Below are 13855 nucleotides of genomic sequence, written 5' to 3'. Positions count from 1 at the left end.
TCCGATTTTAATCCTCAATTTTTACTCTGAGTTCAACAAAGACTTACAATTATAACTTTGGAACAAATCAACAAGATTACTCTCTAATCTGTAACTCCTTGAATGTTAAACTTCATTGAGATCCACCCTCACAAGGCTCCCATTCATAGATATCAAAATGTGAGTAATAGAGTTGAAAATCTTGTGGTTTAATAAAAGAAACCAATAAGCAACATGTTAGGCCTAAAAGTATGAAGAATATGGGGAGTAGCTTAGCTGTTATGACGTTTTAATGGATCAGCTACAATCAGTTATGACAAATAAAGGAGGGAGAGAAGGAAATAAACAATGATATAGGCAAGAATGACTCCGATGTTGATTCCCGATTCTACTCTGACTCCAACAAAGACTTACAGTTATATACGTATGATGCTTTAACGGGTGTCCACGATAAATTGGAACTACTTTAAACTTCATCCAAATCCATAATGTGGATATTCGAGATTAAATCATACTAATATAAAAGGTTGCGTGAAGAATACACTATAACTTCCACCACAATTGTTTTGACAACAAAAAATAGTTATCATGGAACAAGCAAGGAGAGACGCCATCCTCGAATTGGCTCGCGCAGGACACAACCCCTCTGCTATCTACAAGCTTCTTAACTACCCAAGACCACGCTGTATCGGGTATTCATTGCCTGGGAGGCTGAGGGGAAGGTCTGCTGCAAGGGCCACAACATGAAAAGTGACCGAATCATCTTCTTCTCCGACGAGAAGAACTGGACTGTCGACAGAAGATACAACGTCCAGAATGACAGGTGGCTTGCCAAGGAGAGAGAAGAGGTCCCTGCGGTCTTCACCACAAAGTTCCGGGCCTCCGTGATGACCATGGGTGTCATCTGCAGTACCGGTGAGGTGATGCCTCATTTCTTCTTCAATCCCAAGGAAAGGGTTAATCCGATAAGGTACTTCGAAGTCATGGAGGAGTTCGTCATCCCCTGGATGAAAGATACGGCCGCTGGGAAGGAGCTCATATTCCAACAAGACTCAGTGCCTGCACACATCGCCATGAGGACCACTAACCTCTTCAACTCCCACAACATCATTTTCTGGGATCGCAACACCTGGCCCTCCAACTCAGCCGACCTCAATTACTACTGGTAGGGAAGTTAGAGAGGGAGGTGTGCAAGGTCAGCCACAAGAGCATCGTGGCCCTGAAGGGTTCCATTACGAGGGAGTGGAATGCTATCGATTCCGCGGAAGTCATCAGGGCATGCGAATCCTTTAGGGGCAGGATGCAGAAGATGGTGGCTGCTGAGGGAGGACATGTTGAATAAATTTATTGTTTAATATCATGTCTAACTTTTTCATATTAACAAATACACTCCAAATTCCATTTTTATAAAGCAGGTTGAATTTTAAGATAGTTCCAATTTATCGTGGACACCCTGTATACACACGCTCGGAATATTGCATTAATACGAATACATTGTTATTTCTTAGATCTAATTATGTTTATTGCAGACAAACTTTGGTGTATTAATATACAGGGTTGATGTCATTACGTGGTACATTTAATTTAAATTTTAATAAATATGAAATATATTCATTGATTGTCTTCAAACTGGGGAGGGAAATAGGTTTTGTGACTCAAAATTCCTCATATAAAGTTTCGACTTATTTGATAACAAAACAAACGAGAAGGAGTAAAATGAAGCAACAAAGAAGTGAAATTTTGCAGCTTCTCTACGTAGTATGTTGTCCCCCAATATCAATATCCAAGAAGTTTGGGTCATCTTCAGGAAGACATGTCTTCAGAACAAAACAAAAATCCAGCCGACCCATGGTCTTGGACGTTGTGGCTAGAATAGCCTAAGTCTGCCTTCCTTTTTTGTGAAGAGGAAGGAGGGGCTCACTGCAAATGCTTAGTGCTACTCTGGACCAGATAAAAGTTCGGGACATCTTTTTTTTCACTCAATACGGAGCTCCATGTCATTGAGACGCTAAGATCCTGGCCTTCCTGAGAGACAAGTGTATGGACTTTTGGTACCTCAACATGTGACCGCCCTCCTCTACAGTTGCGAATCCCTTGGACTACTCTATCTAAGCGCGTCTGGAGGAGAGGATGTTTGCTACTCCTATCAGGAGTGTCCAGCCTCTTGAGGCTTCCATCAAGAAAGAGTGTTTCAAGCTCGAGTCTGACTATATATTCAGGGTCTGCTAGGGGTTTAAACCTCGTATTGAGGCAATTTATTTGAGCTGAGGGATCACATATATGTAGAATAAAAGTTTTGCGGAGCACTATTTTGAAATGATTTTGTTAAATAAATGTCCTCACAAAAGCTTGAATTAAAATTTTACTTTTGGAAAATTGAAAATGATACAATATGTACCACTTGATAAGATCAACCCAGTAAATAGTTAATTACTGATTTTGCACTGGCTACAATTTGTTCGTCTTATATGGGCTTATTAATTACAACACTGGTTATTTTAATTGCTACCAAGTAGTATCAGGCTATCGTTTTCTTTTTTGATCATTAAAATGACTCATACATAATGTATAATGCATTTACGGTTGATCCAATTACGGAGGTTTGAATTGTGTAATGAGCTGCAGAATACATACTATCAATTAGTAATAATTAATTATCATGGGAAAAATATCAAATATTACTCCTTAGAATATCGAGGATTTAAAGGAATGACAATCTTTGCAATAGTATAATTACTGCAAATATGTGCATACACTGAAAAGTCTTTAGTCAAAATACTTCATCTCATGTTGTTTTTTGTTGTTATTGTTGTTGTAACTCGTACAATCTTATACAGTAAATTACTCGAGCTTGTCCAAAAAATCTTTTGAAAAACTCGACATAGTTTAAACTCGAACCACAGAAACTCTAAATATTTATATGAGTCTCGAGTAATCAAGTAGATATGTAGATATTTATTTTCGATATCGTGGAATATCTAATGATTCCTGCGAAAAACAAATTTATAAATAATTATTCAAAATAAAGGCGCCAAATTTACTAATATTTTTTTGTGTGACTATTCATGTCAAAGGATTGGAGTGGCATCCTAACTTACAGAATATAAGAATTATACCATTTATAACTAGTTCTAAGGCCTAGCACGCTATTCATGTTTATAATTGACAGTTTTAAATAGCAAGCCATTGGCTATGGAATGTTTTTATGTTATATATGGTATGTTTTATTTAAGTGCATAATAAATACTTTGTGGTCCTTGGAGTTATTTGTTGATATCAAACTCGAAGTAAAATATAAGTATAATCGACTTAATCGAACTCAACTCCACTTCAATCTGCCTCTATACACAACATAATTTACATTTTTGGTGAATCCTAACTGTCACTTTATTTTACACAGCTTTAGAATGGCTTCTCTATAGTATTATCATTGGACATTATAGAATGAGGTATTCAAAGGGAGGAGATAAAAGTTTTAATTGTTGACTTTTGTCAACGGGAAAGATGGGAAGAGGGAATCAACAGAGGATCATCAATCTTACCACTGCCTAAGAACAATATTCATTCATCGCTAAGATTGTGAAAGTCACCCTAAGGACCATAGCTCTTGATTGTTGCCCGGTATTAGGCCAGAGAAATTCTTGGACAACTTCCAAGAGGTCCTCCTACGACCAAGAAAATGATGCCACCTATGGGGTACCCACTGGAACTTAGGTGGTTACTGAGAAGTACATGTTGGTCATGAGGACAAAGACCCTAGCTGAAAGCCAACTACTCATTTGGACACCATGTCTGACAGCTGGATGGAGCACAAAGCTACACAGTGACGAAGACACAAAATTGGCTCTCTGAAAACCTGGTCGACTTCTGGGAGATCAAAATATGCCTCTCAATCGATCGCAATTCTTTTCACTATCGCCATTGAGAACGAGGTTGGATGGATCCCCTGTCCATTTGTTGATGCCTTGAAGGCTGACATGGACTTTGTTCAGGCGTGTGTGCTCTGGCTTCAGGATGAGGTTGGAGCTGTGTGTGGTGGAGGCCAATGTTGGTCATTTTGAAAAATAAGATAGCAAAACTTTTTTAAACTTTCATATAAAATTTGCATTTATTTCCTTTTGAAATATATGAGTTACAGGGTGCGTAAGCTATCTATCCCGCCACTTTGGTGCGCTCTTTTTGTTAAACGTGAGCAATTGGTCAGGGGTTTTTCTTGTTTTTTAAATAGCTTGTTCAAACATGCAGCAGTTTGAAAAAAATAAAATCAATTGACGAATTCGTTGTCTTAAATATTTGGAAGATTGGAAGCATCCTTCGAATATCCGCCAGGAGCGACAGCATAACAATTGTTCGAACAAAGGGAAACCCCTGGATCGACATGGTTACCAATGGGATGCCTCACTTGTAGCAACAGGACTTGGCTCTCGAAAAAAAGTATCAAATGACTCCAAGACAATTTTGACCACTTCATCACGGTGGACTTTTGGCCTCCAAACTCCAACATCTGAATCCGATTCATTTTTGTATGGTGTGCGATCGAATGAAAAACCAACCCAATCCCCTGACCACCAAAGACGAACTTATCAGTCGAACCAAGAAGGAATTCCAGGAATTAGACCGGGATCAAGTGGAGAAGGCCTGTCAACGCTTTCGGCCTCTAATAGAGACTTTAATTGCGGCTGGAGGTGATTTTATTGAATGAAATAAATCCAAAGCCATTTAGCTTTCAGAATCTGTTAATATTTTTTTCATCTGATAACTGCTTGGAGAGAAAAATGCATTTAAAAAAATCATTTTCTCGTGACATAATGCTTGTGCACCCGATATGAAGTCAAACATCAAGGTTCCTTTAGTGAGAGTTTGGGTTCACCTCACAACAAAGTTTGTTTGTCTGTCAATCCGTTTGATGAATAGTAGATTACCTTTTTTATTTTTCTTACTGCCAACCCATACTTATGCCATACCCATCATGCTTATTTGCTTTATGAAGTCCACATAACACTTGTCTAGCCATTGCTCAGCTTGAAAGTTATTTTTCCCCATCAACAAGCAATGTAAAGTTAAAAAGCGAAATTGGTTTTGATCCATTGTTTTGAAAATTTGAAAGTTGTTGTTAAATTTTGACAGGGGTTTTATAAAGATTACAACTGGCTGGGAATGACGTGATTATTCAATACTATGTTTCTTTAAATCATACAGGAGTCAATCAATGAAAATGAATGAAAACAACTGGAAGGAAAATGCGCTGCATATTTGTTCATTTCAAAAAGCTGATCATGTAGTACTATACATAATGGTCTCGGTCAGCAGTCGGGATGTGTCGTTCGAGAAACGTAACGGCTCTATGAGCCGGCTCTTTAAAGTGAACGACGGGAGGCGGCTCACGATCAGTCAGGAGCCGGCTCAGAGCGTCTGCATGGGGGAAAGGGATTAGTTTTAGGATTTTTTTTTTGGAATAAAGGAAAAAAAATTCAAATATTAAATTTTTTTTAAATACACAGCTGTTTACAAAAAAAATTCAAAACTAAAATTTCAAATATTTAATTTTTTAAAGAAATTTTTTAAATATTAAATGTTTTTGAAGGAAAATTTTAAACATTCAATTTTGCTAGAAAAATATTCAAAAATTCATAGCTATTCATTGAAAAAAAGGAAAAAAAATTCAAATATTATTTTTTTTTTTTTTTTAATTCAAAACTAAAATAGCAAATATTTAATTTTTTGAAGAAATATTTTAAATATTTAATTTTTTGAAGAAATATTTTAAATATTTAATTTTTTGAAGAAATATTTTAAATATTTAATTTTTTTGAAAAAAACTTCAAAAAATTAATAGCTATTCATAAAAAAAGGAAAAAAAATCATATATTTAAATTTTTTAAATACAAACCTGTTAACAAAAAAAAATTTCAAATATTTAATTTTTTGAAGAAAAATTTTAAATATTAAATTTTTTTAAATTTTTTTTGAAAATTTCTAGCTATTCATTAAAAAAAGGTAAATATTTTCAATTATAAAAATTTTCCGAAAAAAATTTCAAAAATCCATATTTATTCAAAAAATTACAAAATCTATAACTATTTACAGAAAATTAATTTTCATGAATTTTTTCTGGATATTTGGGGGGCTACAGCCCTCCCCCTTCTTACGACCCAATGCGGACGTCTCTCTAATTGTAATATATATATTGAAGTAACAAAAAAAAAAACCGAAAGAGCCGGTATTCCCATCACTAGTCAACAGATGTGTGTTCTCTTTGAGTTATCATATTTTATAACATTCTCCCGGATTGACAATCATTTGTTGTTTTTCATCAAATGCACTTATAGAAAAAAAAGAAAAGTCTAATGATGAGTGCTATGTATCAGTTTCTCAGTATTGCCTTTGATTCATATTATATTTTATGACTTAATAGAAATTGCGAGACTTTTAACAAGAGACACACATCCATTCATCATTTACTCACTTGTTTTTTTAACAAGATTTCATTCACATAATAAAATATTTGTGTTTATACTAAGGGTTCTCTTCCTGGATCCCGTATTCCGGGGGGTTTTACACCTACGAGAAATTCCGTATTATATTATTTCATAATATAATTTTCGTTTAATTATATATAATCCACCAAAAAGTAGCTTTTTCATCACTTATTATTTTATAAATTTGTATGTGAGTCTGTTTGGATTACAGAGTTTAAAAGACAACCCACGTACGATGTATATCTAAAGCGTAAGATATGAATCTTTAAACAAAATAAGGGCATTTTTGTTCTAAGACATAACAGTGTAGATATTGCAGTTGCTTACCATGTAGCATCGAGCGTGTATACAGGACCCACTCTATGTAGATATGTCACAAAAAGCCTTGCAGGAGGCGTGATCGGAAGTCTAGAAGTGTTTTGGGGATCCCTGCAGAAATGCTGGATGTTTATTACTTAAATTGAGGAAAATAATTTGAGTTCATTTATATATAATGTAGAAAAATTCTTAATCTTTCACCCAGGATATTTTTTTTTTCAATCAGCTCCTTTGTTTAATTGCAACATTTGATAGAAAATAAGTCACTCAAGACAGCCCTCAAAATGACGGATAGTGTTTAATAGATCGAATAAAAATTATAATGGACTTTAGAACATTAATTTATCTAGTATCTTGTAAAGTTTCCAGAAAATCTGTTAATGCGAAAAAACATCAATTTTAAACCGACATTTGCACATTCAATCTTTATTTCTGTGCAATATGAAAGTTCTTTATCTTGATTGTTAACCTCTTTTTTTTTTTTTTTTTTTTTCAATAACTATCATCAGGAGAGCGTGGGAAGATATTCCTATACTCGAATTTCACATTATACAATTCAATTGCAGGTATTTAAAGATATCATCTGTTGCACAATACTGTACTTTATAATTCATGAAAATTTCATTTAATTCTCTTGATGTTTTAGAAAGTTGTGTTGTTTTATTCTAATATCATTTTAGATCACAGATTTTTGTGTAGATTATAACATAAATACTACAAAAAAAAAGCTTGAAATTTCGATGATAAATTGGTTTTAACTTCCTTAATGTTGAAGCTAGAGACATGGTTTTGGTATCAAAATGTATTTTTTACCGTTATATCTATTAGGTTTAAAAGAAATCATAGAATTTGACATTTTCTTGTAACATACCTACTGTATGTAGGGTTCGCGGGTATATATCATACACAATGATAACTTTTTTTATTGGGAGGACTATACATAGTAAAGAACTCATCAATATCAAGGTTAATAGAAATACAAGGACATGCCATCATGTAATTTTTTTATTTTTATGATGGAGTATACTCTACCGCCTCGTGGCCAAGACAGGCAGATTTTGACGTCATGGAGTATAACAGCCGTACTCTAACAGTAACGGTAAAGGAAGGCAATATATAGGTACTCATAGTAACAATTATACTCTTTGACTTCACTATTAAAAAGCTGGATGAAAGTCAAACATCAGACGGAAAAGCGTCATGGTTTAACCTTGTATTTCCATTAACTTTCATAAAAATATGGATGGTTTATTAAGTTTATGTAATAAAAGATTGTTTCACATATCTTGTACCATTGACGTCACGAGGGATTGATTTTACCTTCTTTAAGGACCAACAAATGGGACCGGAGCATGGGCTTTAAATAAAGGCAGACACAACACTAGCCATGATTACTACTTTATACCAATATTGATCACGGGGCCTTCATTTAGCAATTTTGTTTCAAAGCTTTAATTAGTGTTGTGTCAGTCCTTAATTATTCTGTCCCGTCCAATCTTTGGATCTGTCCTTTAGTCCGTCAGTCTTAAGGACTCTCAGTGCTAGACTTGATCAAAAAAAGAAGAAATAAACTTGACTGAGGTCATCGAGGGCCAAAGTTGAAGAGTTTTAAGACTCATCATATGAAGGACTGAACTGGACCGAACTGCAGTCTTCAGTCTTAAATAAGGCTTGGCTTGCCTCAGTATTCAAGCCTGTATTTTTTTTTCCTTAGAGTAGGTATGTTACAAGAAAATGTCCAATTCTATATTTCCTTTTAAACCTGTTTTATCTAATAGATAATGGTAAAAAAGATATTGTGATACCAAAATCATGTCTCTAGCTTCAATATTAAGAAAGTTATGACAAATTTAACATAGGAATTTCATCCCTTTTTTTTTCTGTACCTTATGTTATATCCTACACCAAAATCTGTGTTCCTATATGATATTTCAATGAAACAACACAGCTTTCTTAAACATCAAGAGAAGTTACTACTTTTAAATACATGCAATTGAAAAATAAAAAATAAATGAGTCAAAGTACTTTAATGTTTCACAGAAGTAAAGATTCTAAATGCTAATGTAGAGGTGTAATTTATGTATTTCTCTTCAAAAGAGAGGTTGGAAACTTTACAAGATACTAAATACAAAAATTTATTAATATCCATTATACCTTTTATTCAATCCATGACACCCCATCCGTGATTTTAAAGGCTGTGTTGTGGTTACTTATTTTCCAGTAAATGGTGCGATTAAACGAAATTTTAGACTGGGGGAAAGGATTAGAATTTATCTACTTGTCAAATTCATTTCTCCATTTAAGTTATGAAAATCAGAATTTCTATGGGGATCCCCAAAACTATTCTAGACTTCCAGGCACGCCTCTTGCAAGTTCTTTTCGCACCGTAAATCAGATTTGAGACTCTTCAGGTAGGACTATTTTGAATTTGTGATTTCTTGCTACAATATACAGCTGAACTTCATTTTGCCTAGCCCGAAAAGCCTAATCTTCCAGCCCGACATTTATTTCTAATGTAAAATAATTCATTTACAACTAATCCATGACGTCATTTTTGTTTTGACACTGATCAAAAATATGCTGAAGTTGACCTTATTGATTATTTTTACATACCTTAAAAACCTAAAATCTTTAATCAACCAAAATTCCATATTAGAAATTAAGAAAATAGACGTAAAAAGTCAAGCACATTTAAATACGTTTATCAATATGTAAAGATTCAAAATCAATGCCTTTTTATTACATTGGTTGGGATCCCCTCCCAAATATATATATATATATAATCTTGCGTATGCCCCTGCTATTTGTTATTTAACTTAATCAATTAGTTATTACATTCTGATGTTTCAAATATATTTAGCTCTTATAAATATGAGTATATGTATATTGAAATACTTTAATTGTTCAGATTATCATATTTTGGGCCACAACCTGGCCCAAAACCAGACGCCTTGTCGCACGAAGCCTGATTTTTTCGTGCCTACTATTTTCGAATCTGATCCATATGTACTTCTCGTATGTTAAAGGTGTCAGGTATCCTATACAATTTGATTTTACGGTTTTTTAAAACTATTTTCCGAATATTTTTTATGTTTTACAAAACAACTGCTGATGTTGGGTGGGAACCAGAGAGTTCAACATCTTCTATGCTTGTTCAGCCGTGTTTTAAATACAATACACCAGTGAGTAATGGTTTGATTATCAAGCCACTTCATGAGTATTTCATCCATCAAAAAATAGTTTTTAATCAACACACTAAATTCCTCTCCATTCATTGTCTTGAAAGTTACAGAACTGAGGTAACTAAAAGGACTGTAACAATTTTCAAACTAAGGGTCTGACTGCAATGAAATTTTGAGAGCTACTCTTTGAAGGTTAGTACTAACCGGAAATTATGTTGTTGCTATCATTGCGTCACACTGGGGACTTATTGAATGTTATGTTACACACAGGGATCTAATGTGTCACGCAAAATGGCGTGAGGCTCACGCAGTCAAACAATATCATGCTCTCACACCATACACTGCAATTTTCACACATGATCAATAAAAATAGTTTTAAATACATATATCATGAGGAGCCACAATATTTCAAATGGAGGCCATACACATTACATACATAATTGTAATAAACGCCTCAAACAATTCCGTTTATGGTTTAATCTTGAGCAGGGCCATTGCTAGCTTTCATCATTTTTTTTACGGAGGTGGGAATTTACCCCAAAAATTATTCACACTGTTATTAAAGGTGACCCATCGAGCAATTGCATTTTAAACTACCATTTTTTTGACGTTTGGCAGCTGTAGTAACATTCTCATTGTGTCTAATATTTTGTAAAAGGTATCCGGTTTACGAAATGATTATGTTTACGCTCCAAGAAAATTGGGAAATACTGAAGACTTACTTCCAAAATGGAGAGTCTTCAAACGTAACTGCAAGAAAATTACGTGAGTCGAAATAAATCCCATTCCAGGCAGTTTGTGGATAAATTTGTGAAGCGTGTGCGCAAAACTGGTTCGTTAATGGAAAAACAACGCGTTCCCGTGTTCGTCCAGTGCGCTCAATCGAAAACATTGCTGTTGTTGCCTAAAGCGAAAAAGCGAGCAAGGAGCTGCCGTTACGGTCAATGGTGAGCGCATTCGAGCCATGTTGGAATATTTTTTGTTTCCCCAAATGGAAAACGAAGACATCGACGACATTTGGTTCTAACAGGTATGGCGCTACGTGCCACATAGCCAACGTTACAGTGGATCTTTTGCGCACTGTCTTCGACAATCGTATCATAAGCCGAAAGTGAAACGTCAACTGGCCACCTCGTAGCTGCGATTGGACTCTGTTGGACTATTTTTTGTGGGAACCGTCAAGAATAAATATTACGCCAACCATCCAGAGACGATTGACGATTTGAAAGACGAAATTAGAGTCGCCATTGCAGCTATTGAAGCTCACACAATCGAAAATGTATTGAACAATTGGGTTGACAGAATGGGCTACTGTAAAGCCAGTGACGGCGGCCGTATAAATAAATTGGTATTTCATTATTAACCGAAAGCTTGAGGCTTTCAAATAAATAAAAAATTATTGAAAAATATCCATTCGTCTTTTTTTTATAGCGATATCAAAAAGAAAAAGTTTTGTGGGCCACTCTTGAGGTATATATATTAGTAGCAGTCCATATGTGGCACAACACAACACCAAAACAAGTTTAAATGATTTTTAACAAAATTGAGTGCGAATTACATTTGTATTCTTCGACAAAGATTCCTCAGATTTCTAGCAACAAATCACTCTTATTAACCCATTGGGTATGACGCTAATTGCACTTAAAGTAACCGAAAATGCATCGTCACTATTTAAAAAAAGATAAATTTGATGGATTTTATTTAAATGTGACTATCTCGGGGTCAATATAAGTCTATTCAATCAAATAAAGGTTCTTAATTACAGACAAATTTCTTGGGTATCTTAAGTCATTCCAGAAGATTTGTTTAAAAGGTTTATAATTTACTCAGATATGTCTATGAAATATAAGATTATATAATATACAATTTTTCCTGATTTTTGTTCACAAAGCTTTTTTTTTGTTGACACAAAGACAGGAAAGATATGAGATGATTATAGGGATTTAGTAGGTATCAATGATTTTCTTGGGTCGCACTCCAACACAAGGAATACAATTTAGCCATCCCAGAGTAATGCTAGGTGGACGCCATAAGGTATAATAGTGTTCTTGTTTATAAATTACTATATTGACTATTTTCATTTGAATTACTATTTTTTTTTTTTTCTACAAAATTTTGAAACTTAAAGGCTTTGCATCAGGACTATACAATGATAAATATAGATGAAATGTTATATTTCTTCATTTTTCTACTAAAGAGGCATTCCAAGCCGAATCAATCACTCAAAAACAGCAGCATCTTTGATTTATTTCAAATTTGACACATATTTTAATATTAGTTAAAAACTCAAAAATCCAATATTTTAGCCTATTTTGTACTCCGGTGAATGATTTAGTGTCCACCCACCCTATTTTAAATTGCTGTATTTTGAATGTTTTGGAAGATATCGATCTACTTTAAAAACCATTTAATAGATAATTATTTTAACTTTTTGTTTTATTTTATTGTATAAACCAACAAAATGAGTTTTTACCCATAAGGTCACGAGGTCACTATTTGTACCTCAAAAAAATGAAAACATGTTTTTTTATCCATTTCTTTTAAATTTTTATATGTTAATTTTGAATATATCAAAGATATATGCTTTAACTTTTTAGAAATGCATTTGATTCCACATAAATACACTTATTGATGTTTTGATGACGCATTTTCTTATCTTATTTATCTTAGATACACATTGACTTTGGCTGGAACAACGGCAAGCATCAATTATTTGGTTGGAAAGGGTTATTTAAAGACGACTGCTCAGATATCCAAGGATGTGAAGCACAAGCGTAATGAGCTTAAAGAGAAATATTCAGAAACACGAGAGGAAATGAAGGACAAGATTTCTGAGAAACGAGGAGAGATTATCGAAAAAGTAGAGGAGAGGCGTCATGTCCTTGAGGATCGAGTGGACGAACTCAAAAGTAAATTTAAGAAGAAGTAATGTTGTGATTCCTATTTTTTTTTTTTATACACTTTCTTCATTAACGGCCTCTGGAAGACGGATAATTAATCAATCATTACTTAATTTCATTCAGTTTCATACACATTTGTTGACTTTCGTTGGGATATATTTTGTTTTGACTGTTTATCCCTCAATATATGGTCGTGATGTCCGTCATTTTGACCCTATTAGTATATATATATATATATATTGTAAATAATATTAGTCAGTTATTGAATCCCTTATGGAAGGAGTCAGCAGCTCCTATAGTTTTTGTGATAATCTGATACAAACTATTTTTTCTTTATTTATATATACAAATGAAATACAAGAAAATTTGCCTTTAACTTTATTTGCAATTCTTTGTTATTTTACATCCTTAAAAGGAAGGGAAAGGAAAAACAATCCAGGGATGTGAATGAGAGACTCACTTCTACATCATTATAAATGACTTGGAATGGGCATCTTGTAGAGCGCGATGAGAGAAATTGGAGCAAAAATAATGAATCTACTTAATTAAGACCCATGTAAACATCAGATCCCTATTTTAATATTATTGGGGAAGTTAACAAAGAAAATACGTATTTTTTTTATTCGGAATTTGCTTTTTTTAAACTGTTATTTATACATTTGCTTTATGGAGCAGTCTCCTTAACACTTTTCAAGCCATTGCTTAGCTTAAGTTTGGTACTTTTTCCCCATCAAGAAGGAGAGTTAAATGAAAATAACTCATTGTTTTTCATCCATTGTTTTGGAAATAACAAAAATACCGTTCGACTTGGACCAATAACTCACAAAGTAAGGAAATTTTAACAGCTGTCTTTTGAAAGTTGGTACTAACAGAAAATGAGGTGAGTAAAAAAAATAGGGCCATCTATCTCTGAAGCTTAGACTTTTTAGCCCATCTGTTATCTTAATTATCTTATTTACTCTATTAAAATAATGAAGCCTAAAGATACGAGAGAGTA

General features: G+C 33.9%; 1 protein-coding gene across 1 annotated transcript in view; it reads left to right on the top strand.

Annotated features, from left to right (window-relative positions):
* The window catches only part of LOC121126465 (protein FAM210A), a 31630-nt gene extending 18396 nt beyond the window's left edge, over positions 1–13234 (top strand). Inside the window, exon 3 of the mRNA XM_040721792.2 lies at positions 12629–13234. Coding sequence (XP_040577726.1) covers positions 12629–12887 — 259 coding nt within the window. The 3' untranslated portion in view covers positions 12888–13234. The remainder of the gene's footprint in view (positions 1–12628) is intronic.
* Positions 13235–13855: the final 621 nt, after the last annotated feature.

The sequence above is a fragment of the Lepeophtheirus salmonis genome, chromosome 11 (assembly GCF_016086655.4).
Source record: "Lepeophtheirus salmonis chromosome 11, UVic_Lsal_1.4, whole genome shotgun sequence".
Classification (NCBI taxonomy): Eukaryota; Metazoa; Arthropoda; class Copepoda; order Siphonostomatoida; family Caligidae; genus Lepeophtheirus; species Lepeophtheirus salmonis.
Note: the sequence above shows the minus strand (reverse complement) of the source record. Positions and strands in the feature narration are given on the sequence as shown.